This window comes from Lissotriton helveticus, chromosome 3_1 (assembly GCF_964261635.1).
Source record: "Lissotriton helveticus chromosome 3_1, aLisHel1.1, whole genome shotgun sequence".
In the NCBI taxonomy this organism is placed as follows: Eukaryota; Metazoa; Chordata; class Amphibia; order Caudata; family Salamandridae; genus Lissotriton; species Lissotriton helveticus.
The window spans coordinates 136,403,178-136,430,791 of NC_136061.1; the positions used below are offsets into that span (position 1 = coordinate 136,403,178).

The following is a 27,614-nucleotide window of genomic DNA, read 5'->3' on the forward strand; positions in this document are numbered from 1 at the left end:
AAAATTTCTAAAAAAAAGTTTCTTGGGCCAGGGCAACACTGTCAACTCTCAAACAAACTTTAAAAAAGTCAACGTACTTTTTTAACGCAGTCTTGTTTTCTTAAAGGAAAACAGGCTACATATTTTTTTAAATAACTTTATTAAAAGGTGACCATTGACATCATAGTCTGTTGACCCTAGCAGTAAGCCATCCTTGTAATAGCCACCAATCGGAATGAGTCACAATTTGCGATCAACCTCAGTAAAATTTATGAGGTAAGTCCGATTGTGACTCACTTTGAATTAGAATTTTATCGACTGATCTATTAGTACAGAGGACAGATCATAAAATTCTTTATTGTCATAAAAATACTGATTGTGAATTGCAGACAGGGTTTTTGTGGCCTGTTTTACGTACCTATGGGGCCTAACAGCCAGATTCATCAAGCAAAATGCGCTCGCAAAAGGGCCAGATTCTGAGAATCTGGCCCTTTCAAAGTGCAATTTTTGCATTTGGGATTCATCATCCCAAATACAAAAATCGCTAATAAAGAATTCGCAAATTTGCGAGGATTAGCATTTAAGGAATCTCTATTAGAGATTCCTTAAATGCCATTCATGAAACATTTAAAAATTGCGAATTCGCAATATTTGGCAGCTATTTACCACGAAGTCAGAATTCGTGGTAAATAGCGAAAAAAATAGAAAAAAGCACTTTAGTGCATTATTCTCTGTTGCATGTTACACACACATGTGCGCAACACCTGTGTAATGTTGCATTTCAGGGGTGTTACAGGGTGTCCTTTGGACACCCCTGGCACCCTTGAAATCGCATCCTTATTTGCGATTAGCAATTTGCTAATCGCAAATAAGGAACATGTAGGAATCACAATATTTATTGCAATTCCTACATGAATCCCGTTTTGCAAGTCCTTAATAGCGATTTCTTATGAATCGCTATTAAAGACTCGCAAAACGGGTCTTTGATGAATCTACCAGTAAGTCTCTTATACAGTCACACATTTGATGTTGTACTTCCTAAATTAAATACCTCAATTGAAGACCATTTATTGACTGACTAAAAAAGATATTGCAACTACCAGTGGCAGACCATGCACACATTTGTCCCTTGACCCTGCCCCTGTTCAGAGACCCAATATCACACTTGTAGTTATATATAATCACAATTGCGTGAAAATGCCCATTATCTCCTCAGTAACTTTCTTTACTTTTCTTAGTTAGTCCAGGGTGGCGTGACCTCTCCTTTTCTTGCTCTACTCTTTCTACAAATAATTTGGAACTTTAGTTTATCTAGACATGTCATCATGCTCTTCCTAAATAGCACAGTAAATTTGTATATATGCCACCTCCTTCAGTATACAAACCGGGGATGCCCTCTTACACTTCTTGTAGTCTGGTCAGATTGTAAGAAAACAGAATAAAATAAATTTAAAATATGTGATAACTTTCAAATGTATTTGAATTGCTCACAAATTCTGGCAAGCCATTTTCTAATATCTACAGGTACCCAAAAGGGGTTGAAATCCACTTATCTTTTCACCCATCTTAATTTACTTCCCTATATTGATTTCTACAAAAATATTATAGTCTACTCTTGAACACTGGTGGAGAGATGTAGAAGTATCAGTGGCATGACAAAGGTCTGTTGGGTTAGCCACATCTACCAATATTGGAAGTAAACAGATAATACAACTCCAATGTATGTAAGAAATATTTCCTCATGGCATTTCCAAATGTTTTTAGTGCACCTGGTACTGTTCTGTAGTAATGTCAATGCCTATATTAAATGGTTATGCTGCAGCCACTTGCATTGAAAAGGAAATCCCTTTTGTATTAAAGAACTATTAATATGAAGCACACTCTAGCATTTCTAACATCTCTGCTTTCATTCCAACTAATAATAAAGATTCAAATCAATTCAATTCACTACATTTGATTTCGAAACCACAGTAACCTCTTTAATGCAACTAAGCTTTCAAAATTATTCACAGCATGAGTAGAAGATTGATGATATTTTAGGATTTCGGGAGCTCTTCCCATCTGTTAAGAGCCTTATTCATATCCCAAAATCTGGTGCAACATTTCAACTAGATATCAATGCTGTGGCAGGAGAACAGCAAGCTACTTTATTTCTTATATAAGAGATTTTAGAGCATTTATACTTACAATCTGAGTGACAAAAAGTTCTCATTAAATGACCATTAATTTACTCGGTACTACTCATTGAGTTTCAGATCATTTGCACTATCGAAGCCTTGTTGAACTCTTAACAGGTAATTATAGTCCATCCCTCATATAGAGATGGAAAGGCTGCATCAATTATGTTTGTAGTCAAATGTGAGAGATTTTGAAAATGAAGCACACAATATCCGATTTTGCCATTCACCATTTAGTCTACTGTAACACAAAATATACAACCTAATTCAAAGCATAAATCCTAATTGTGCTGAAGCACTGCAATTTCCAAATGTTGATTTGAGCATACATTTCTTATTATTACACCATTAAAAATGTTTAAATGTTATTCTGTTTCACCCCATATTGATGTGCATGGTAATGGATACTTGGTTCTCTTGCCTGACGACTATGGTCCGCATCCTAGCAAGGAGCTAATCTTAATTTGGGCAAAAACTCATCTTGATCTCTGAACAGGGCGTCCAAGTTGTGTAAAAACTTGTCCGGTCTCGTGTTGGCCTATATGATATTCTCCATTTATTACATACTGTAAATGCTGCATGCATATGGCTCATATTTCGAGTTTGTGCACTGTGAAACAGAGGAAAACGTATGAGGTTTGGCATATTAACCCCTCCATCGTTTATTCAAAAAATTAGAAAGATGTGTTTACTGTGCATCTACTACTTACCATATCCAATGGTATGGCAAGCATTAGGTGTACAATTACAGCACCAACTTTGTATCTGCAGTATAATGAGGGTGTAGTGTTACACTGCAAATGTCTCACCTTGTTAGTATGTGTCTGATATATTCTTATGTAAGAAAGAGCTTTTAGCTGTTCTGCTAAGCAAGAGGTAGTCTGATCCCAACTACTTTTTATATAAATAAATAAAATACTTCTAATATTTTTAAAATAAATTAATGCATACTTTGACATTTACCTCTGATTGTAAAGTAGACACTCTATATGTGCAGTTTGGGCTGCCACAGCCCCTTTGTGTTGTTCTTTCTAATCAAATTGAAGATATTCACAACTTTCACAACTTACAAAGTATGAGACACACTAATGAGCACCTGAAACAGGTGTTCGCTTGTTGTGGTTCTCTTATATACACGTCATACAACATAAACAGAACACCTATTATCATCTAAAATAAGTCTCTCATTTTACCCAAGAACCAATAGACACTGTAAAACTCTTGCACTGCTCTCTGGATCAATTGTAAACATGTGGGGCACAAACTCTTACCCATTCATGTGAAATAAGCTAAAAAAAAACATTTTCTATTGATATACACAATGCAGACATAATGACTGAGCAGCTTCAAATGTTGTAGATACAAACTAAATGCATTGCTGTAATTTGATAATGCTTGTTTTTGGATACGTGACAAAGGAATTGTAGAAGGTATCCTAGAATAATCCAGATTACTGAAATCCTTTGGACATTCAATGTTAACTTTGTTGCTGACCAAGATACAGTAGATAGACCACCTCATAGCATAGTCATGAGCTTTCATTAGTACCCCACCATTGATCAATTAATTTTATTCTTACTGAAGGATTAAACACAGTTGTGAGTTCTTAGCTGTCCTGCCTCTGACATGGTGTCCACATGAGCAAGAGGGAAGGATGCTAGGCATGAGGAAGAATGGAATCAGTGAATCAGGAAAGGTGGTCAGAGTTAATGCAGTGCAAACAAAACTGCCTCCTACAGGCTTCAAGTCATGCCAACATTTTTCCTACTTCAGCCAAGTGTCCACACAGCTCATGGATTTATTCGGATCTTCATAAACATCTTGTTGATGCTTTTGTCATGATTGCAAGATGTCAGGAAGTATATTTGGCAGCTGTTTAATCCAACATTGTCTAAGGATTAGAAGGACTGCTGTAGAACCATGAAGAAACTAATGTTCATTTAGCCGTTTCCTTCTCCCTCCTCTTGAGAACCCTCTTCATTAAACCAAGCGACAGGAAAGAAAAATCCCATTGATTGACAGTAAAATGTCTTCCAGCTCTTTAGTCCTACTATTTTTCACTTAATAAAATTTTTAATTGTCCACCTTTGACCAGTACAGCTACGCAACACAAGATCAATGCCGGAGTTTCCTCTATTTTCCACCTCCAAGCATCGTCCAGTCCCTTTATTTATCAAGGATCCATTCTATAAAACAAAAGCAGTAGGAGAACAGCATTAGAATTATAACCAGCTTTATTTTATTTACTTTTACTTTATCAGTGACATAGTTATATTATGATCTCAAAAGTTTTAGAAGTTGTTCCTCTGAATGTGTTTTGGGTGATGCCTTTTGACTGTAACATTCTACATGAGGTCCATAAAATGTATGCATTGTGTATTCAAATAAAGAGTTCTGCAGAGTGATAGCAAACCAGAAATGGACCCTGTTCTATTGCAAATAATGATGTTGCCCATACATCTGAGAAATCTACCACCTATGAAAAGTGACCCGCTATCTGACATTTACTTTACATGTTTTCCAAAGTGCTTTTAGGGTGACAGTAGCCTTTTCCTGAACTAATGGAAGGGAACATTGTTAGAGAGCAGTTGATAGTGGAAAACGGTCGAGTGATGTAATTTTGGTACTACAAAATTTAATATAAATTGACAGAAACTGATGTGTGGATTGTATTAGAGTCTTTGAGAAATAGCCAAATGTAACACTGTTAGCTATTTTAAACTTTTCCCCGTTTTTCTAATCATTTGAGGAAATGCAGTATAGCTTTATATGTAGCCAAAAAAATAATCTGAACGAAATGGAATTGCAAATCAGTTCACTTTCTATTGAAGACTGGTTGTAGACTTTTTATTTTTAAATTATGTTTATCAAACAAATTCTCAATACACCATCATATACGGTATACATACAGGGTATAGTAGGGCAACAATCGCTATGGGAGCAATACAGTCGTAAGCAAAGCAGGACTTAGGGGCTTATTTACAAGTCCTTTGTGCCACCGGTGCGCCACTTTTAAAATGTTAAAAGTGTCGTACTTGTGGCGCAAGGTGCTTGTAAATAAGCCCCTTATTGTTTCTGATCCCACTGACGCAGAGCTCTGACTGCACCTATTTTAACAATCCTCCGGCTACATTCACTTAAATTCTGTATTTTTCCCAAGGGATACAGGGGCATATTATCAAGGGGGTTTATCTCCGCTTTTTTGGCTTTAAAAGCCAAGAAAGCGGAGATACAATTATCTCCCTATTACCTAGCTGTCGCTAACACCAGTTAGCGACAGCTAGTAGGAGATAGCGACCATCTTGGGCCTCACTTTGCATGTCAGTGATATTTATCACTAATGACATGCAAAGTGGGCGTGCCAAGATGTTAGCGACTGGAAACAGTCGCTAACATCGCTATCTCCTATTACCAACTTTTGGAGATATTCGCGCTAAGCGCGAATATCTCCAAAAGCTAACACCTGCCCCTGAGCAGTTCTTAGTCAAGTTATCCAATGGGAGGTGGATAACATGGCTAAGAGCATTAGCTCAGTAATGCATGAATATCGCTGACTTTTCAGCGATATTCATGCATTGCGGCCGTTTTTTATCGCATTTGCGATAAACCTTGGTAATACCAAGGTTTATCTGCTGTAAAAATCGCCGCAGCTTAGCGGTAAAATTTTCTCTCTAACCAAGCAATAGCGATAATTATCGCTATTGCTTGGTAATATGCCCCACAGATCTTTTCCCATTTTTCAGGCACCCTCTGCTTTGGTAAACCACTTTCTCTGACAGCTGGCAACAGTCTTTGCCTGGCTTCCAGGTTCCAACTCTTGAGGGATCAGCAACCCCCTCAACTCAGCAATGTAATTTCTCTATGTGACAATCCGGAAGATATATATGAAGAGGTTGAAATTATTGTTAACGACTTAACCTTGCAAGAGTATTGTTTGAGAGCCGGGCTGTCTTTTCCTTTCAGATGCATCTCATTAGTATTATGATTGCACTGATGAATTATAGGTATGTAGGATATTCCTCTTTGTTATAAATACAGTAAATTGCTCTTATTAATGTGATCCTACTGAAATAATTCCTCTTTTATTTTCAGTTTTTGTGTCAAATGTTAAGCCTTTATTAATAACATAAATGCAAATAATATGATATGGGCTGAAAAATTGCTCAGAAGTGAAATAAGGGCACTTCATTTTACAATAAAGAGTTCATCCTTAGACTGCAAACTTTGAGAGACTTTGCCATTCTGTACTCCTAGTGCTAGATTGAGATCAACTCGTTCTATTCAAGTTCTGAACTTTAGTTTGGTAGGGGGTGGGGCAACCCAATGCACAAAGTCTTACAACAGGGTCCTTTAGGGAGGAAAGAGGAAAGTGTAAGGAAGGTATTGTGGGCCAGGGCGGACCCGGGGCAATGATTTTTAAGAAGAAGCCCAGGCTAACAACCAGTTCCTAATTTGTAAAATATTAAGTCCAGGTGCTCAGATTTTTGTAGGAGGCCACACCTACTTCCCCGGATCCACCCACTTCTTCCACGGGCCCCACCCACTTAATCAATTTGTCGGAGATACATTAATATTACTCATGTAGCCCAGCAATGAGAATTGTACGGCAGGTCATTTACATAAAAACAAAAGTAGGCAACAAATAGGAAGTGCACTTTTCCAGGCATGTACCTCAACCATTAAACAACATACTTGTTTCGCACTACAGTACTAACGCTTGTTAAAATGAAGTCATTACTTACTATGCCTTTTGGTTTTAATCAGAGGCCTGTTGCTGTGGGAGTCAACGTGACACACGCTGCTTGCTTCTTGAGTCAATGCGACAGACTTTCAGTGCTGCAGCTGTGCAGTACGCTGGGGTGGGTGAAAAGTGGGGACACTGGTCTGATCTGCATTGGACAGAATTCTCTAGATGAAAGACGATTAAACTCCAATGAGAAAAGGACGGACGGCATGCTCCCATTCCCTAACAGAAGAGCTGCTAATCTCCTGTGGGCTGGATGGCACCAAAGAGGCGGATTCCAGTTTTGTGTTAATCCCTGTTAATACATTTTAAAATCCTGGTGGCCTGAGTTTCTCGCCTCTTGCCTGGTTCTGACAAGCTACCTTAATCAACTAGAAGCCTAGCTTTGGTTGACCCATAGCCACAGGTAAGTCAGGCAACTAACACTTTCCTTTCTACTTTGAAGTGGACAAAACTTGCATCTTCTGCGCTAACTGGCCATAAGTTTCTATTTGGTGCACAAGACCTCGGTATCCGTCTTCTGATTAAGAGTCAGACACAGTAGCTCGGATGAAAATTGTGAGTGCCAATAAAGTATTGAGGTCCCCATGAGGCAGCAATATGATCACTGGCGTCCATATGAATACATCTGATGTTATTCGAGTTACTCAGGGTCATTGAGAGGATCAGCTGGATCAATACCACACCTTAGGACAATTAAGTATTTATTTCACAGCTTACAACTGCTGTGTACTCGCCCTGGCTGGAACATGCTATTTCTATAACAAAATAGACAACCTGGGTATTTCCTTGACAATATCCGGACGGCAAGGGGTAAATGTTCACAATTGATGGTCCAAGTGCACTTAACCCCCACAGCCTCTGACTGTGAGGCAGTCAGAGGCTGAGAGGCTCTTGAATGGGTGGAAATAACAACCAATGACAAGAACAGCCTCAAAGCAGTGAAGTATGGCAGGTGACCAGGTTGTAAGTAACCCTGGGCAAAGCACTACACTACGCTCGCGTAGTTTGCAAAGTTTGCGCAACTTTGCACTACGCGAACTGCACGTAGCACAGTGCAAACATACGTAGTGTAGCGTAGTGCAGCGGTCATTTTTTGCTTGCTCGCGGTCCTCAAAGGCAAGTTGGCAACCGCAAGCAAGCAAAATGACATCCTCGCGAGACTTTTTCCTTGTTCGCGATCAGCAACATCAAGTTGCCGATCGCAAGCATGGAAAATAAACCTCCCCGCCAGATTCTCAACGCGGGGAGGTCAGGTTTCTCATTGCGAGTGGTCGCGCATGCTCGTGACCGCACGCGATGAGAAACTACCAGTCCGTGTTGAGAAAGCTGCAGCTCGAGTAAAAATCTACTCAAGCGGCAGAGAAGTACAGCTCGCACTGTGCAAGATGCAGTTTTCAATGATTGCACAGTGCCGGATGCTTGTCCGCACTGTGCAATCATTGAAAACGACATTGTGAATGTTAGGGTGTGACTGAGATTGTGTGGGGGGTGTGGTACTGTGATAATATAATTTGATGGTGTGTTTGTGTGTTTCGTAGTGAGTGTAGGATACTGAAACAGTGTACTTTTGTGTTGGGATGTGAAGTTGGTTGTAGCTAGTACAGTGTTTTTACATGTATATAAAATATAGATATAATCCAGGGCAGACCATGATGTAAGTCAGATGCTCTAGGAATTTCCAAGTCTTGCACTGGAACAAGGGAAATGGACGATTTTCAGTTACAGGCCCTTGAATATGAGGCTCATTACCAGAGGATACGAAGCAAAAGTTTAACCTTTCACAGCCCAGGAAGGCACTAAAAACTTTTTATTCGTACTATGAATCTGGAACGTTGTGAATCCCACAATGGCAATTAATTGTATTCGCTGTTGATTTTTTGTAGTGTTTCTTGAGCCAAGAGATATTTGTAGCGGTCGCATCACAGATCGATGGTGTATGTGTGACTGCTCTTGCATTGATAGGGAGGTATGCCAGTGACTGCCAGTCTGTTGAGATGGTGACTGTGGGTTTGGTCTGGTTCCTATCACTGCAGTATACACATCTCCTTGGGCGCACACCTTGTTTCTCTTCGGAACAGAGCTGGGATGCAGTCTCCTGCTCTGTCCACTCAAATCATATTATGACGCAATCGGGATTGTATGACAGGTGAGGTCATTTACATAAAGACATTGCACAGTAAATGAGAGATGCACTGTTCCAGGCATGTACCTTGTGGTAAATGAAAGATGCACAGTCCAGCTGTGTAAGTAAGTAAATTCTTTATTGTAGATTCCTCCTAGGTTAGATGATAGAAGAAGACAGGAAATATAGATAAAACCCCACCAGGAGATAGCTCTAAGCAGCTCAGCCTGAGTTGATCAACTGACACTATGAGCCAGAGAGTCACCCAGGCATTCCATGATGTCATGAACATTCTAATCAGTAAATCACTACAGAGAAGTAGTTTACTACATACCTCAGCCAATAAAACAACATAGTTGCTTCACTTCACTCACACTACAGTACTACTAGCGCATGCTAAAATGAAATAATTACTTACTTTGCCTTTTGGATTTAATGAGAGGCCTGCTGCTGCTCAGTCATCGGGACAGACGCTGCTTGCTTTTTGAGATGACTCAACCAATTCGACTAACTAGCGCTGCTGCAGCTGCGCAGTACGGTATGGCGGGCAAAAAGTGGAAACACTGTTGTAATCTGGATTGGTTGAAGGGAAACTGACAATTCAGCACCAAGGAGGAACAGACGGGGGCCGGGTTAATCCTGTCATTGATTCAGCACCAACGCTACTAATATTGCTGTTTCTTAAGCTTGAGGCAGGGACCTCAACCGGAAAGTTGAAGGCAGGCTGCCGCGGCTCCAAATGTAAATATTTTACACACAAATTGAAATCTGTGTAGACCCGGCCCTAAGTACTAAGTGGCGGTGCTAAGCACCGGAAAGCACCGGCACAAATTAAGCACTTCTAACAACAGGAGATACTGTGGCAGAGAGTCTTGAGGAGAAATCCCCGGAGGGTGCATTTAAACTTATGCTCCCTCAAAGAGAGAACAGAGCTGTAGAACTGGACAGGTAAATGGCGGTCACAACTGGACTTTCTCCACAGAATTTCCCTATGATACAAGAGCTAGAACTCTCAGAGGGTACATCAGACAATGTGAGTACCCGGTCTACTTAAACTGCTGTTGTAGGTACCTCCTCCCATTCCCAAAATGGATCATCAACAGTGAGTGCTTTGTAAAATATTTGAGGGAAGGTGGGGCTTGAGACGGGAGATCGAGATGGTAAATCTTCAAGAAGGCAAAAGGAGAGACGCAGGGCCTTTAACATGGGACTCACCCATGTGTAATCGCACCATTGCTGGAGTTGCGTCAGTTTACCGATACACTTCTAAAATGCGTCATTACTGCATCACCGGATACGCCGGGTATCCTGACTTATCTGTCAATCCTTGCGACATGGAGCCCCTAAGTGTAAATACGGCGCATACATGGTGTCGCAACGAAGGTGCAATGAAAAGTGCTGCATCGCTGTTTTCCCCCAAGCGATGCACCACTTTTCATAAATGAGGCCCTGAGTTCAAAAGTGAGTGACACAGACACAGGCACATCAAGTGAGGCAAGTGAAGAAGATAACTGTAGCCCTGGGGATAAAGGCATCTGCACGACCTCTAAGAAAAACCCACTTAGAGCAGCAGGAGATAAGAAGAGGGAGGAGGCTGGTTTCAAGTGAGATTACTCTGTCATGCCTCATCTAGGGGGAGTCTAACAGCATTCTGGGAGGCGGATGGCGATTCATCTACATTGAAGGTTGTCTATAGGGGGATAATGTCCGATAGCGATGAAACACTGGCAGACAGCTGTTGATCTCAGCAAGTCCAACAAAAATTGTAGGGTGCTATTAGAAAGGTGGCTAAGACATGTTTGGATTTTTCTTAAATCTAAATATGTTTAGCAGATGCAGCCAGCATAAATAGAGCTGTTCACTTCATAATGGCTGCCTGATCTCAAAATGACTCACCTTACAACAATTAATTTCACTAGTCATCCATACCATACTATTCCATAGAAATGTGAGAATTAGTGTTGTATTTTATTGCTTCATAAACATTTATTATTATGAAAAGTATGTTAATAAAACAAAAAAATTCCTATTGCAATGAAAATGTCACTAGAGTAGCATGCATATACCCACCAGATAAGTGTTTTGCTGTGAATTGATATATACCCATTTTGAAAAAACACCTAGACAAATTATAGACATTATACATGAGATCATTTAATTCCCAACTAACCTTTTTTCTCTTTTGCTCTCAACTCTATACATTTTTTAAATAACTCCTTTCCAAAATGAGGTGTTTTTAAAGAAGTCTATTTCAAAGAAGTCAGTTTGAAGTACCATAGAGAGCTAATTTCTCTTTGTCTTCTTTTTAGCGTCAATGCTAACTAATGAGTCGTGTCTCCCTTAAATTAACATGAAAATGAAAGGTTGGCTACACCCGGCATGGAGCATATCGGCCCTGCCTCCTGCCAGCATATCCTCTTTATTGCCGGCCTCAACAGAAAGACAGTAACTCTCCTGAGGTACAGACACCTTTTTTGTAATGATGGGCCGAAGGCCCCTGCCAGCTCCCCGCCAGAAACTATATTGGTACTGGTGCGAGGTGACTTTTTTTTAGTGGGCCACCCGTGGCACGCACACACATTAAAAATCATTGCCCCGGCCGGCGCTGCACTAGCACCCATATCGTCTGCTAGCAGAATCAAGCTATTTTTTCTTCAAGTGGGTGGGGCACCGCCAACACCCCTGTCGTTTGGGTATTAACCAGCCCCATTACTTTTTATTGTTCTCTGCTACCGCCCGGAAAGATGTGTTTACTGCCTGGGAGAGGGCCTGGGAGAGGGCAAGCAGGATATGTTTTGTTATTAAGATTTATACAGCGTACGAATACAAAACCGTGTCTTGGTGCTAACAGTCCAGAAAGCAGGCAGGTGAACTATTCATTAAATAGCCAAGTCTTTAAGGCCTTACAAAAGGATGGAAGAGATGGAAGATTTCTGATGGAAAAGGGGAGGGCCTTCCAAAGTTTCGTGCCTCCAACAGTAAAGCTTCTACCGCCCATGTTAGCCTTGCAGAATCTCTGAGACAGCATCAATTTTTCCCCTTTGGACCTCAGACATCTGTTTGAGGAGTACCAGTTTAATGACTGCCTCAAAAACTGAGGGCCGGTTTTGTGGAGTGCCTTATATGCGACACATAAGGCTTTGAACTTGATGCGACCCTTGACTGGAAGCCAATGCAGTCTCCTAAGATGCTTACCTACAGATTGAAACTTAGGGATCCCCAGCAGAAGCCTAGCCACTGCATTCTGGATCATCTGCAATCTATGAGTCTGCTTCACGGGCATTCTGAGATAGAGCCCATTGCAGTAATCCAATTTAGTCATGACTAGAGAGGTAATCACTGTTTTTGCTGTCTATTGGGATAAGAGGTAGAATCATCTTCAGCCTCTAGAGTTTTGCTTCAAAATTTAGTCTCTGGTCTATAAGCACTCCTACATTTTTTGCTTTGGAATATACCCACACTCACCCGGGCAGGAATCCTCTGAGTCCTTGGGGATGAGGTCTCCGGGCACAGCTTTAATGGGGTCCCTGGGCCCAATCTACGGCATGCGAATAGGAGGGACTGCATGCCCCTTACCACATTCATTTACCTATTTACCCCTTGGTATTGGGTCCTCCGGCCTTGTTCTGATCTGATCTGATCTGATTAGTTCCTCAGAGACAGAAGGCTCCAACCACCTTGTACCCAGCCCCCTTACTCTGCCATCTGTGAGTCCTACCATACCAAATGGTGCCACCCCAGTCTTGGACCCTTGGAAGTGGGCCTAAAGGTGTTGATACAGAAGAACTGATGCATTGCCTCTGCTCTGAGGATGCTCCCACCACAAGAACCTAGCATCGACTTCGAAGCTCGCATTACAACCAACACTGAACAATGCCTCCCAGACTCAGGCCAGCGCATCGCATATCACTTGTTGGCGACAGCAACAATGACAACCAGGTTTTCGCACTCAGCCTTGCAGCTTTTCGGAGCCAACACATTTAAGCATTTTTGACCATTTACCGGGCTGCTATCAATTAGTATCTCTTTTTAACTTAAGCATTGTGCACATTATTAATGCACCTCACTCTTTCTAAGCTCACTTTTGGGGATGGGAACGTCCCCTGCATTGCAGGCCTAGGGAATGGTTGTGAAGACCTAGAATGGAAATTTTTGCCAGAACAAGTATGATAATAGGGGTATGGTAGTGTGAGCCATTGGAGTGTGTGGACTGTGTGGGTATCTGCCATCAGAATTCATTTTGGATTCGGCTAGGGCGCTCGACCTCGGACCTGGAGGAACTGGGTTCGAGTCTCGGTAACGACGCCAAACTTCCTGTGATTCTGGGCAAATCACTTAATCTCCCCATGCCTAACATAAATTAATGTGTGTCCTAATCTAAGGTAACTGGTGCTATGTAAAGCGCTCTGATAACCGATTCAGTTCGGGTCTAGTTCGCGCTATATAAAACTCTGCCAAAAAAAAAAAATGGATTTGCCGCTGCACAAGATTTAGGTTAGAGGTAGACTGTCAGAATAGCAGTGAGCATTGCTCGCCTTTTTGAGGCATCTGTAAAGCAAATGAATATGAAGTTTGGGAGGAGACAGTGCTCTCTATAGGAGACAGAAAGGTTCGTAATGTGAGGTCATGCTAATTCATTTCTCAAAGCATTCCCATTAATCTGGAAGGATGGCTTGGAGAAGTGTAGACAACATCACTTTTGCAGGACAGGATTAACCTTTGTGGTAAGTGCCTTATGTTTTTTCTTTCAAAGGAGCTGCTCCTAAACGTCTAGTGGCTGCCTGGTTTCTTTTTACTCTTGTTATGAATGCTCTACTGAGATACTCCCCATCAGCCCCTTAATGAAAAAGTCTGTATTTAGAGAGAAGGAACACACACAAAAAGGGAACAGCCACAATAGGATTCCATAAGAGAGCATGGGAACTCAACAGTCTAAGGGGCATATGGACAATGCCCCTGCTGTGCATTTATGCCGCTGAAGCATCCGGATGCGCAGTCTGCCAGTCCATATCTACATATTTCCACATGTGCTGCATTCTGCAGCACACATAAAATGAGGAAAACACCTCTTTTGATTGTGTTTGTGCAGGAAGGTGTCTCTTTTTGCACAAAAACATTCATGCACGGCTGCATTGTGTCATGAGAGGCCCGAGGGCTAATTCCTAGGATTAACTCCATTCCCACTAAAGACTCTTGCCAACTTGTCATGAACCTATGGGTGGGCTCTTCACCTTTGTTTAGGAGGTTGTTTTTTATTAGGGCTTGAACCACAAGGGATACTACAACCACATCCCCAGTGCAGTGCTGCCATAGCCTCTGTCAACTTACTGCCCGCATCTAGGAAGTGGTGGGACTGTAGTACATGAAGAATCACATCAATGGGCCCTCACAACTGAAGTCTCACTACAGCAGACAGGTAAATATGCAAGCATTGCCCAAGAGTCCAGGGCTACTCCAAATCATGTGATCTGATTCTAAAACCATTGCCTACAAGGGTAAACTTTCAATAGACTGACTGATGGGGCAGAGACAAGTAATCTGCTTGCACTCTCTTCTATAAACCTACACCTTTAAAATTCCATCTGCATATCAATGTAATTGCAATATTAATGCACTTTATTCTTACATATGTAAATGAACAGGGCTGTACATTCCGTATTAAGAGATATTGTGTTGAAGGCCCAAGTCTGTAACCCCACACCACCTCCATGAGTAAGCCTTGGACTGCTCGCTTCTTTGCCCTGTGACTCAAGCACTAAAGGTTGTACCTAGTGCTCTCTTATCAGTGGCCACAGTAAGCCTAGCTATCAGTGGTAAAAGGACTTAACCCTCAGAGTTGAGGTCCAGTAATCCACGAGTTTCCTGGCACACCAAAGCACATTCTTTGATGACTTAATTTCATTTTGATACTACTTATTTCTATAATAAAGGAGGTTAAGTGCACAAATACTAGGAGGATAGAAACAAACCTGTGTGAAATTCCAGCGCTTGTGGAGACTACTTTTCACCTTTTCACAGTCAAGAAGTTGAGGAAGCCGGCTCTTTTTGTTGTCTACTAGGCACCGTGTGTCTGGTAGGAGAGTGGTGGATCCAAGAGTGCCCAAATGCAGAAAGCCCTCCTTGGTGTACCTTGAAAGCTGAACAAGAAACAAACATTCATATATTTGATAATAAATCATTTTTTGGTAAACAGTGAGAAAGTAAATTGACCAACGAAAGAAGTGGCAAGCAACAAAATAGAAAAAACATTACAATTTCGGAAATCTAAAGTGAAAGGAAAGACTATTTGAAAAAATATGAAAAGGATAAAAGTTAGAGTACAAGAAAAAGAAAGGCAAGAGTTTGAATTACAGTTAGAGATAGGGAAACATCTTCAAGCAATGATTATGGTAAGGGGGGATTGGATGGAGCAAAGTAAGGCTCTGATTTTGTGTGGGTGTAGGGAAAGGTTAGATAATAGGCTGGGTAATGGTTAGAGATAGGATTGGCGTTAAGTATTGGGTTGGGTTTAGTATAAGGGTTATACGCAAAGGATTGTGTGAAGGTAAATATTTAGTTAGGGGTAAAGTTAGGGATGGGTAGATGTATAATCAGTTTGAAAAGGACAAGGGAAACCCTCTAATCTAGGGAAAGTTCAAACAATAGACATCGTATTTTGTTGAAGGTAGCGTATGAGATTTCACAAAGGTGTTACATTTAACAGTTTGTGAAGTCAATGTAGTTACAGTTGTGGTTGAACGTCAGGTTATACCATTATTGTAGAAGGAAATATAAGCCCCATACGTCTCGTAGCAGTGAAGTATGGCAGGTGACCAGGTTGTAAGTAGCCCTGGCCAAAGCACTACACTACACTTGCGTAATTTGCGAAGTTTGTGCAACTTCGTACTACGCAAACTGCACGTAGCACAGTGCAAACATGCATAGCGTAGCATAGTGCAGCGGTCATTTTTTGCTTGCTCGTGGTCCTCAACGTCAAGTTGGCGACCGCGAGCAAGCAAAATGACATCCTCACAAGACTTTTTCCTTGTTCGCGATCAGCAACATCAAGTTGCCGATCGCAAGCATGGAAAATAAACCTCCCAGCGAGATTGTCAACGCGGGGAGGTCAGGTTTCTCATTGCGAGTGGTCTCGCATGCTCGCGACGGCTCGCGATGAGAAACTACCACTTCACGTTGAGAAAGCTGCGGCTCGAGTAAAAATCTACTCGAGCGGCAGAAAAGTACAGCTCGCACTGTGAAAGATGCCGTTTTCAATGATTGCACAGTGCCTGATGCTTGCCACACTGTGCAATCATTGAAAACGACATCTTGCACAGTGCGAACATGCTACTACGCAGTTCGCGTAGTGCTACGTGTAGCTAGCATAGTGCGAAGTGCACTTCGCGTAGCAACGCATAGCGCTACTTCGCGAACTATGCCGTCCCCTAGTTGTAAGTACAAAACCTGTCAGTATGTAGAAGGTAGAACACAATGAAAGGATTACCGTGGATACACTCGAAGGTAAGAATTTGACGATAGTAAAGTCTTTGAAAGTAGAAGTTTAAGAACAAATGGAAGATGTGACAGGTTTAGGAGACTGACCGACACAGCTATGCTCACTGGGAAAAGGAGGTGTCATTAACCAAGTACTGTGTAAAATAGGTGAATCTTCACATCTATTCTGTACTGGACATAGTCATCCTCCAGTTGTAGATAATAGACAATGAGTTCCAAAGGGTTGTTCCCTGCAATAGACAATGAGTTCCAAAGGGTTGTTCCCTGCACCTGTGAGTGCCAAAGACCAAAATGTTGTTTATAGTCCTACTTATAAACAGGAGTCCTTTGTTAGAGAAGTTTAAGTTCCTGTGAAGACTTACAGGTTGAACGTCTCGCGAGGTAGTTGGGTGCACTCAATTTCGAACTCTTCCTTACTTTGGAAACTTGGCTCAAACTCCTTCTATTGCAGGAACTGCAATTACATGCTACAAAAAGATTATCGTATACAGTAATTATCATGCCTAGTAAAATCAACACCCTCAAAGTTTTCATGTTGAATATCAGCAGGTTAAACCTGCCAAAATTTAACCGCGAAAAAGGCGTAGTAAATACTGTGAAATTAAAATTTGGTGTGGAAACCACAAACATTCGTATGGTACCGCATTGTATTTCCCATTGTTAGGGAACAACTTGGAATAAGTCCTCTACTTTTCCCCCAATGAATTTCAATATGAAACGATCAGATTTTGATGGGTTAGATAAATAGCACACTAACCACTGTGGCATTTGTAATCAGGGCTCATCAGCCAGGTACGTCTTGGTTTCAGTGACACAGGGCCAGATTCATAAAGGACCTCCGCAATCATGGTGGAGGATCCACAGTCGTGGTTGGGGGCCGCACTTGCAGCGGGAGTCCTGCAATCAGTAACTGTAATATGGAGTACCCGCCATGACTACTCCACAAGTGTAAAGGCCCTTTGTGAATCAGGCCCAGGGTGTGCACAGGACCCATGTCTGACCACACCTGTCCCATTTACGGCGACACACTAAAGTATATGTTTTTCTGGAAAAGGAGGTTACAGCTGTGTTAGTAGAAAAAGAACAGTGACCATCTAGTATAGCCTCTAAAAGAGGGACTGCTCTTGAGAGTAATATATTCAAAACCACATCACGGTTGGAGCAGTTATTGCAGAGTAATGCGCTTTAGAAATACATACCAGTTTGGCATGGTGCGTTTGCATGCTCACGTTTTTCTATGGGAGCTTGTGCTGTGGCCGTAAACTTCTTGCATTCTTGGAAGATTGGGCATCTAAGAATGGGGTTATGTTCAACACTCAATATGGCTATAGGAGGGGATGGGGTACTACTGAGCAATGCCTCAATTTATCCTTAATCATTAATAAGCATGTTATGTCCATGAAGAGCTCTAGCCATTTGGCATCAAGGACCTATCCAGCGCATTCAACATTGTCAACCAAGATAAATTATGGGTCATGATGGATGGCATGGATGTCAAAATAGCATTGTTAACCCTTCTTCGTAGGATTCACTCCAGCACCACAGTCACTATAAGATATGGCTGTGAAGGAGAAACAACCCACCCAATTATTTTAACAGAGGGAGTTAGGCAAGGGTGTCTCCCAGCCCCCTATCTTTTTGTAATATACACAAATAAACTTGATTACCCCAAAATAGGTAATAAATGTGCCCTGCTTTTAACTCATGCAGATGACACGGTTCTACTGTAGTGTAGTTCTTATATTCCCAATAGGCTCTGCGCATTGGACTAATATATCCTATAGATTTGACGTAGGACTTATGTCGACTAGGTCTCTATCGAATATACTAGACTTAATTGTCAGTGCCAGCTAGCTCAGAGGTCACTAGAAACTTTCTCGAATAAACAATAAGGGATTAGTTTCTGACAACCGCATAAACATGACAACTTTGTTTCCTCAAGAATAAAACTGATTTTCAAAGTCGTGGAAACAATAGATAGATATTTTACTTAGTCAATCGTGCATTTGTATTTGTATTTGTATGTGGATTTGTAGAGCGCGATTGTTGCCCGGGGGCGTCCAAGCGCTAAGGAACCAACAGATGTATTAGGCAGAGGCAGGGATAGTTAGCAGGGATTACTGTGGGAAGTTGAAAAGAAGTGTCTTGAGCTGTTTCCGGAATGAGGAGAGATTGGGGTTAGCTCTCAGATGAAGAGGAAGGGCGTTCCACAGCTTGGAAGCGTTATGGGTGAAGGTCCTACCGCCTGATCTGGCCCTTTTTATTCTGGGTGCGGTAGCCATGAAGGTCTGGTTTGAACGGAGGTTTCTGCTTGGTTGGTAGTGGGAGACTAGGTCGCGGGTGATCATAGGGCCTGTGTCCCAGAAAGCCTGGTGGGCGATACACAGGGCTTTCAAGTGAATTCTTTAGCGTACTGGCAACCAGTGTAGACTGGTCAGGCCAGCTCTGACAGATTGCCAACGTGGGAGCTGGAGCAGTGTCCGGGCTGCACAGTTCTGCACTGTCTGAAGTCTCCGCAGTGTGTAATCTGGCGCAGCAAAGTACAGGACGTTGTTAAAATCCAGGCGGGACTGGATCAGACCCTGGATGGCTACCTGCTTAGCCTCCATGGGTAAAAGATGAAGAACTTTTTTAAGCATCCTAAGAAGGCCAAAGCAGGTGGCCGAAAGTTTGGTAGCTTGTATATCAAATGGAAGGGATCTGTCCAGCCACACCCCAAGACTCCTGATGTTATCCTTAGGTGCTGGGGGAGTGCCCAGACAAGGTGGCCACAGGGAGTTGAAGGAGCTTGGATCAGCGGGGCCCAGAAGCATCAGCTCCGTCTTGTCCCCGTTTAGTTTGAGTGATGAGGAGGACTTCCAGCTCTTTACCTCCTCAAGACACTTACTGAGTCCTCCACTCATAGGCAAGTTGGCCTCCTGCACCAATGAGACCACCAGCTGGGTGTCGTCCGCATAGGAAATGATCTTAACTCCATACGGACGAACAACCTCAGCCAGTGGCCTCATATAAATGTTGAATAGCGCAGGGCTTAAAGAGGAGCCTTGTGGGACCCCGCACCTTAATGGTCTGCTAGTGGACACTGATTCACCGTCGAATACTTGAAAGGATCTGTCTTTCAGAAAGGACTCGAACCATAGCCATGCCTTGTACTTGATACCAACACTAGACAGACGGTTCAGCAAGATGTTATGGCTGACCGTGTCAAAGGCCTCGCTGAGGTCAAGGAGGATCACTGCCACTGATCCTCCTTGGTCCAGGATTTTTCTGGATTCCTCGGTGACCATGAGGAGAGCGGTCTCAGTTCCGTGCTTGGGTCTGAAGCCTGTCTGGGTGGGGTCTAACAATTGGTTGTTTTCTAGGAAAGTAACCAGTTGGCCGTTAATGTATTTCTCCAAGACTTTACTCAGCCAGGGGAGTAGGGAGATTGGCCGGTAGTTGCTGAAGTCTGAGGGGTCCAGGCTGGGTTTCTTCAGCAGGGCTTGAACCATGGCCCGTTTCCATCCAGGCGGGACTGTGCCGGAGGAGATAGAAGCATTCAGGAGGTCCATTATGATGGGCAAAGTGACCTGAGATGCCGACATTATAATGTCTGGTGGAGCTGGGTCTTCGGGGGAGCCAGATTTAACTTTCCGGGCCACGGATTCCAGGGACACCAGATCAAGGGGGGGGAAGTGGGCCAGTGTGGAAGGAGGCTGTGGGGAAGGGTGTGCCAGGATTGTGTTAGTCAAGGCTGGGACGGGGGTGGCCAAGGGGGGGAAGGAGGCATAAATTTTGTTGACTTTGTGATGGAAAAAGTCAGCCACCTTGTTACAGTGTTCTGAGGATTTGGTCTCAGGCAGGCTAGGTGGTAGCTTCGTGATATTTTTTATAATTTGGAAGATTTCCCTTGGTTTTGATTTGGCTAAAATGATTTAGTTAGAGAAATATGCAGATTGAGTGACTTTGAGTTCTTCTTTATACTCTTTAAGTAGCATTCGATATTGAGTTTTTTCCATTGGTGAGAAGTCCAGACGCCATTTACTTTCGGCTTTCCTACATAGGCGTTTCTTTGCCCTGAGGGCCTCTGAGTACCAGGGTTCAGTTTTGTGGGAGCGTTTCAGTGTGATTTTTCTTTTGGGGAGAGAGTTATCAAGGGTTTGAGTGATCCAGTCTTCATATGTCTGGCTAGCTAGGCAGGGATCCTTATTATAGAGAGGAGGACTGCTAGCGAGTTTGGTCATCCATTTATCGACTGGGAGGCGGGACCAGGCTCTGGCTATTCTTACTGTGGGTCTGATGGTTGGGGGCTTAAAGGTGGTCCAGGTAAAGGGGACTAATAAATGGTCAGTCCATGGGAGGGGGATTGGTAGACTTGATACCAGATCTGCACAGTTGCTGAACACAGGGTCCAGCAAATGACCCTTGACGTGGGTTGTAGACCTGACAATTTGGGTTAGTTGCAGAGCTGCTAAGTCGTTTGTAAGCATAGTTGCCGTGTGATCTGCTATGGAGTCAAAGTGAAAGTTAAGATCACCTAGCAGGGTGAAGTTCGAGGAAGTGCTGACGCGTTCAGCCACAATCGGAGCAAGAAGATTGTGGAATTGCTTGGGGAGAACTGGGGGGCGGTAGAATAAAGTTCCTGTGAAGCAGTTATTAGGGGAGAGTTCGAGGCTGAAGGCTAAGCTCTTGCAGTCAGGGATGGTTTCCGGGATAACTCGACAGAGGAACTGATCTTTATAGATAATTGCTAAGCCTCCTCCTCTACCCTCAGGGCGGTCCTGCCGAATGATTTGGAAGCCGGGAGGGAGGGCTGTGACTACCGCAGGGTCCGAGTCTGTGGCCAGCCATGTTTCCGTTAGGAAAACAATGTCTGGCGTACGTTCTTCCAACAATAGTGCAAACTCTGCCCTGTGTTTAGGCAGGGATCTACAGTTTAGCATGAACATGCGGTACTCGTGTGTCTGGTCTGGGGCCGGCTAGGTTTAAGGGTTGATTGACAGGTGGGACAAGTATATGGGATGTCTTCTGCGTGAAACAGATGCTGATAACAATCCCTTCCATGGGGTCTCAATCCAAGGAGGGTTTCAGCGCTGTAATGCTTGGGCTTTGCAGCCTGAGATATAGGGGGGTTGGCCCTAGGCCCGGTCTGGGCGCGGACGAGCGCAGACGAGCTTGCCTTAAGCGCGCCTTTGGCGCGCATTCGTCGCGCCCGCTGCGCTCGCCCGCTGCGCCTCCGGTAAAAGCACATGTTTGTAGTGGGGAAGAGGGAGGGGGCGTGGCCTCAGCGTGGGCATGCCCCGTGGCTGGGCGTGGCCAGTGGTGGCGCGAAAGAGTGAGGGAGACTCCCCGCTTCAGCGCTGAAATCCGCTGTGCGAGGCCCTCTGTGGCAAGACAACAGGAATGAGAATTGGCGAGTAAGTAGATAAAAATACGTTATCACAATCAAGTTTTAAAAGTTATTCAAGTAAAATCGCTCCTACTCCCGGCTGTGCCTCAGGAGGTTCCAATATTAAGTATGGCGCTTGCAGTCAGCGCGTATTTGTAGTGATTGCGGGGGGGCGTGGCCTCAGTGTGGGCGTGTCCCGTGGCTGGGCGTGGCCAGTGGTGGCGCGAAAGAGTGAGGGAGACTCCCCGCTTCAGTGCTGAAATCCGCTGTGCGAGGCCCTCTGTGGCAAGACAACAGGAATGAGAATTGGCGAGTAAGTAGTTAAAAATACGTTATCACAATCAAGTTTTAAAAGTTATTCAAGTAAAATCGCTCCTACTCCCGGCTGTGCCTCAGGAGGTTCCAATATTTCACCTCGTTTCATCGAGGTGCAGAGAAATAGAGAGACGGGCGTTTTCAATAAAAAGGTTTTATTGAACAGTCTTCTTTCTCAAGCAAGTAAAGTGAACTGCTATAATCGTAATACTGGTTGAAAAGTATATTGCGTACAGTAAGAAGAGTATTATGAAATATGGTTCCTAGACCATTGATAAAAACATACATAAATAACAAAGGCTAAAAAGTACTCAACTGGTGCTTCTAAAATACGCCTACCCCAATGTACCTAACCTAAGTCTAGTACGCGGGAAGAAGTAAGTGAGGTGTAACATAGGTTTCGTTTTTCTTTGCCAAAAATCTAAGCAAGATTTCTCTTAGGGTCTAATCAGCTCCGTACCTTGGTTTTAGAATGAAGGAGGTCAGGTATCTCTGTCTCGGGACTCGATTTCCCAACACCCCACACGAGGGGAGCTTGGAAACACTGGAGCTGGATTCTCAGAGAGAGAAAGGCAGCCTCTCTGTCAGTGCGTCAGCTGGAGGGTCGGCTTCCTTTGGCACTTGCTGTAGCGAGCTGCGTCGGGCAAGTAGATAGTCAAGCCGCTTCGAACCACCGTGTGTTTTATAAGGCAAGTGTAGGCATATTTATACCTTGAAGGTGCCTAGTTTGAAGTAAAGTCAGGCATAATAACGTCATCAAAGAACCCCAAGGGAATGGTAGTTCTTTGAAAACTCCATGATTTCTAGGACAAATCAATATTCCAGCAAGGGGATGTCCCTGACTGCTGAAGGCGAGATTTCCGAGAAATCGTTGTGGCTTTTTTGAACTAGTGGATGTAGCCATGCCTGTATTTGGACTCGATGGATTATGTCTAAATATGGGTATGATTTCTATGCCTATATTAGGGCAAGATGAATTATAGCTATATAAGGGCATGAATTGGTAAATTACGCTTGGATTCTAAAATGCTACACAACACCCACTCCACTTTATTATGTTCGATATTACTAAATTTTAAACATTTTTGAACATATCTAAAGCATGATGTGTAAAAATCCCTCCCAAAATACTTAAATGCATTTGAAATGGTTGTACACGAAAGATGAGCATTTGTGCTGTACGCATTTAAAAAAGCAATATTTTCATTCAAAGCATGTAGGGTGACATTGGAAAATGCTTATCAGAATGAGTCATGAAATAACATTCATGAAATGGCTCTTAAATACAGAAGAAAGGTCGAGACCATTCCATGACAGAATATATATACTGTTTAGGTTGTGGACAAGGTCAAATATTGTTATTTGAAAATGTTTCAAAGAATTCTTGTTCTCTAAGAATAGTTCTACTTTAAGCAGATTACTTTGTGCAAAAAAAAACTCAATTTTGGAAAAAGTCAAATCGCAGAAAAATAGAGTTCTTAAGTTGGAAGTTTTGTTTTTGGAAAGTGAAGGTCAAATACAGAGTCCCATAGAACGCTGTGTGCTAACTTCAAAAGTCATCTCTTTGTTTGGAGAAAACATTAAATCTTCTAAGCTGGCAAAGAAATCGTCGTAGGTGAAAGTTGGGCCGCTTCATTAAGTGAACCGATAGCACAAAAATGTGAAGCATCGCTGTCAGCGTTAGCCGCATTAGCAACGTTCGTCGGAGATGGAGATGGTACCTGTGTGCCTGTCGATCCACGTATCTCACCGTCAGCAGTTTGCGCCTGTGAGGTCTCAATGAATGCCATCATCAGGATTGGTAGCCGCTGGGGACAACACGATGCATGGGCCGTTACTGAACCAAGCAAGGTATCAACATCCGTTGACAGTGCTGATGGAAGTGTTAGACAGATGTCCAACACGCATTCTTCTCCACATAGCAGGCATCGTAGAACAGGTAAGATGCAATCTTGCCAGATTGGTCGGAATGAAAGGAACCACGTGGTATTCAGGTCTCTTAACTGAGCCTGGCCCAGGATCTGTATCATGTGCTCATGACACTTCATTGCCTCCGCCCGACTTATCCTAAACGTCCCCCGCCACAGCCACATCACCTCACACCTAAGAGACCTGCACTGACTCCCCGTCAACAAGAGGATCACCTTCAAGCTCCTCACCCATGCACACAAAGCTCTCCACAACACCGGACCAGCCTACCTGAACAACAGACTCAACTTCCGGTGGCAGATCCTTTCTCCTTCCTCGCCGCCAAGACATGGAACACCCTCCGCACCCATCTGCAGACCCAATACCTGCTCACCTTCAGCTCTTCAAGACCTAGCTCTTCGAGCAGTAGAAGCACCCTCCCCCCCCTCGGCGCCTTGAGACCCTCACGAGTAAGTAGTGCGCTTTGCAAGTTCCTTGATTGATTTATTGAGTAATCTGGGTTTCGTTGCTGACTGGACTTGCCATATCGGAGCAGAAGGAACAAGAATAGTATTCCTGCTACGAGTCCCAAAATGAGAGGCAGGCCGCTGAACAATAAGTGCACGAAGTTTGGAAAAATACAGAGGACTGCTTCAAAAGGTGCTAACAGTCCAGAAAAAAACTGTCTTAAATACATGTACAATACCACTAGTATCAGACATGTTCAAGATACGACCTAATATTTCTACAAAATGTACGGGTCAGTTTGTTGATAATAGGGCATGTATGCAGAAGACCTTGCAACTTGTAGTTCATACGTCTCTTTAGACGAGGTCAGTGGCACAGTTTTTTGTAAAAGAATGGCTTTCAGTATCAACTCGAATAGAAGAAATGTTCAATGAAGGCCATAACGGCGACTCCCCGTCTGTCTTAGCTTTAGGAAACAATACTTGCATACAACAAGTGACCCTGGCTGACACAGTTATGAGATAGGCTATTCCTGGCATCATTCCACAACAGCTGTGATCATTTAACATTATATAGCTCCCATTTGAAAGCTGCCTAAAAATTGGATCTATCACTGCTGCTGGAGAACCTTGCAGGTGGCAGGATAAGTTGTTCGAAGAACCTTCACAGGCTCCATGTAAATTAATACCCTGGCATAAAAGTGTACCACTTAGTGCGCTTTTACATTGTGTGCCACTAACAAATACTTTTTTTCCCCCACTCCAACATTTGTGTGTGTATGGTAATTTCCAGGTTCACTTTATGTATTCCTTACCCAACCTTTCATACACGGCCACTGGTATATGTTTCAAACAGTATTAAACATTGAAAATTGTGACAGGCAGAGTGATTATCCCGTGTATTATCCATTCTGTTGCAGGTTTTTCTGAAGCAGTTAATGGTAATCTTTCCAGTTTGTCAATGCTCAGCACCATTATGTTCCAAAGCGATTTGTTTATCTGTAAGGTGAAATACAGAAAACATTGACATGGTGTTGATTAGACGCCATGGCACATATCCAGAACGAAGATTTTGCAACGTCCAGCCTAAACGCATTATAGAACGTAATTGCGACTGGCCATGCTGTAGCATGAGCAAGTCCTGTTCCATTATGTCTATGGCAGAGGATACTATGCTGTCGTTAACCCATTGTCAACTACAGAGAGTGCTTTCTCTAAATGAATACAATCAATTTCTTGTATTCTTTCTGCAGTCTCTGCCTTTGTCGCTTTCCAAGTATCGTTATAAATGGCATATATACCTGCGTATATGAAACGTTTATGACGTCGTTTCACAGGATCTTGTAAGAAGTCCCTTAAATCAACGCCATCCTTAAGGAAAGATAACTGTTGTTTAACCTCTGTGAGTGTAGATTTTTGTAGCCACTCAAGGCACACTTTCCTACACTGTCTGTTGTTACTATCCCTGGATGTTGTCTCTGGACATATCTTGGATCTGGCCTAGTTACTGTTTCGTGCCTGTGGGCCCGATGAACCATTTTTTCCAATCAGTTCTGTTTTTTAGAAAAATAAATTTTATGTTGACCCCTCCTTCTGAAGTGTTTTTACTATCAGGTGTAGGTGTAGGTATGGACGGTTTGTTTAAATCTTTTACCTTGAGGGAGGAGCCAAGATGGCCGACGGAACGGACGTGTAGGCTCCCGGCTCCGCGAGCCTTCCACTCCTGCATCGACATCCTGTTGTTTATCCTGTGCCTGTGTCGCATTATAACGGCGGATTAATCGCGCTGTTTTCGGGCGCGTTCTTCCGAGGTCTCTGCCTGCTGATTTCATGGAGAACTCGCCGCGTTGGCTATCCTGCGTGGCTGCCCCTGGACCCTGTGCTGATCTCCGCCGCTGGGCGCTGATGTAACGTTGTCGGTTTGCAGATCTGAAGAGGCGCGGACGCTTGAGGTAGCGCTGTTAATTGTGGAGGGAGTTGGTGTACATCCTTACCGGTGCGGCGAGATTCCCTACCTGGCTTCAGTGTGCGCTGGCATTGCGGGCTCCCTTCCCGCATCGCTTTTCTTTGTTCCGCTGCTGATGGGCTGAGCGGACTCCATCTTGGCGCGCCTTATCGGTTGCTGGTCGCCTTCCTTCATTGAGGTGCCGGAGCTCGCTGAGCGCCGCTCTGGATTCCGAGCCCTGCTCCTGCCGGCGCCCCCGGACTGCAGTTCCCAGGTATCGGTGTCGCCTCAATCCTGCTATTGTGGATTCCTTGTCGGAGTGGCGATGGCGCCGGTCTTCCATGACGAGGAGATGAGTGCTTCCTTGTCCCTAGGGCGTGATATTCTGCCTGGTCTCGTACGATGTGCAGATCCGACGGCGTCCGCTCATAATACGGACTGGCTGGGACCGCAGCGGGCCCCGACTTGCGGCGACATCCTGTCAGCTCTTGCCGACTTATGGGTTACATGGCTGCGGCACACTCGAGAGCTGGATCGGAAGATTGCAGATGTTACATCGGCACTGGGGCGATCGAGGCGTTCTAGCTCCCTGCTACCTCCACTTACTCCTGCAATGGATACGTTGTTTCCACATATGTCTCCAGTGAAGCGGGCTGTATCTGACTATAATGGTTTGTGTTCATCTACCGACGAGGCTGCAGTTACACTGTTTCCCCCCACTCTGAGAACTGAGACTCTGCAGTTACCATCGCTATTATTGTTTCGCTTGTCGGCCTCTCAGGTGTTGGTCCTCCTGGCTGCCTTTGCCTTCGGAGCCTCATTCCTGCATCGGGGACGAGTGTTTCATCCTGTGATCGTGGGGATGCTCGTCTTTTTGGACCCTGGACTGCTTGGTAACTGGAAACATTCATCTCATCCTTTCATGCTTCTTCTTTGTGGGGGGCGGCCATCTTGTTCCTTTGTTCTGCTTTCTGTGAGCTCTCAGCGGTGGCCATGTTTGGTGGACTTTCAACGTTCGGGCCAGGGTTGATGGTGTGTTTCCCGTTAATTTTGCTCTTTTTCTTGGCGGAGACCCGGACTGGAACGCTTTCC

The 27,614-nt window shown here is 43.6% G+C and overlaps 1 protein-coding gene across 3 annotated transcripts in view; it reads right to left on the reverse strand.

Moving 5' to 3' along the window:
• Nucleotides 1–974: 974 nt before the first annotated feature.
• GALNT17 (polypeptide N-acetylgalactosaminyltransferase 17) overlaps nt 975–27,614 on the reverse strand; it is a 1,757,718-nt gene continuing 1,731,078 nt past the window's right edge. For 2 of the 3 annotated variants that reach the window (XM_078679403.1, XM_078679405.1), the window contains 2 exons: nt 14,995–15,162; nt 975–4,342 (listed from right to left, as the gene is read on the reverse strand). In XM_078679403.1, coding sequence (XP_078535529.1) covers nt 4,214–4,342; nt 14,995–15,162 — 297 coding nt within the window. In that variant the 3' untranslated portion in view covers nt 975–4,213. The remainder of the gene's footprint in view (nt 4,343–14,994; nt 15,163–27,614) is intronic. The other variant, XM_078679404.1, reaches the window with a different exon arrangement.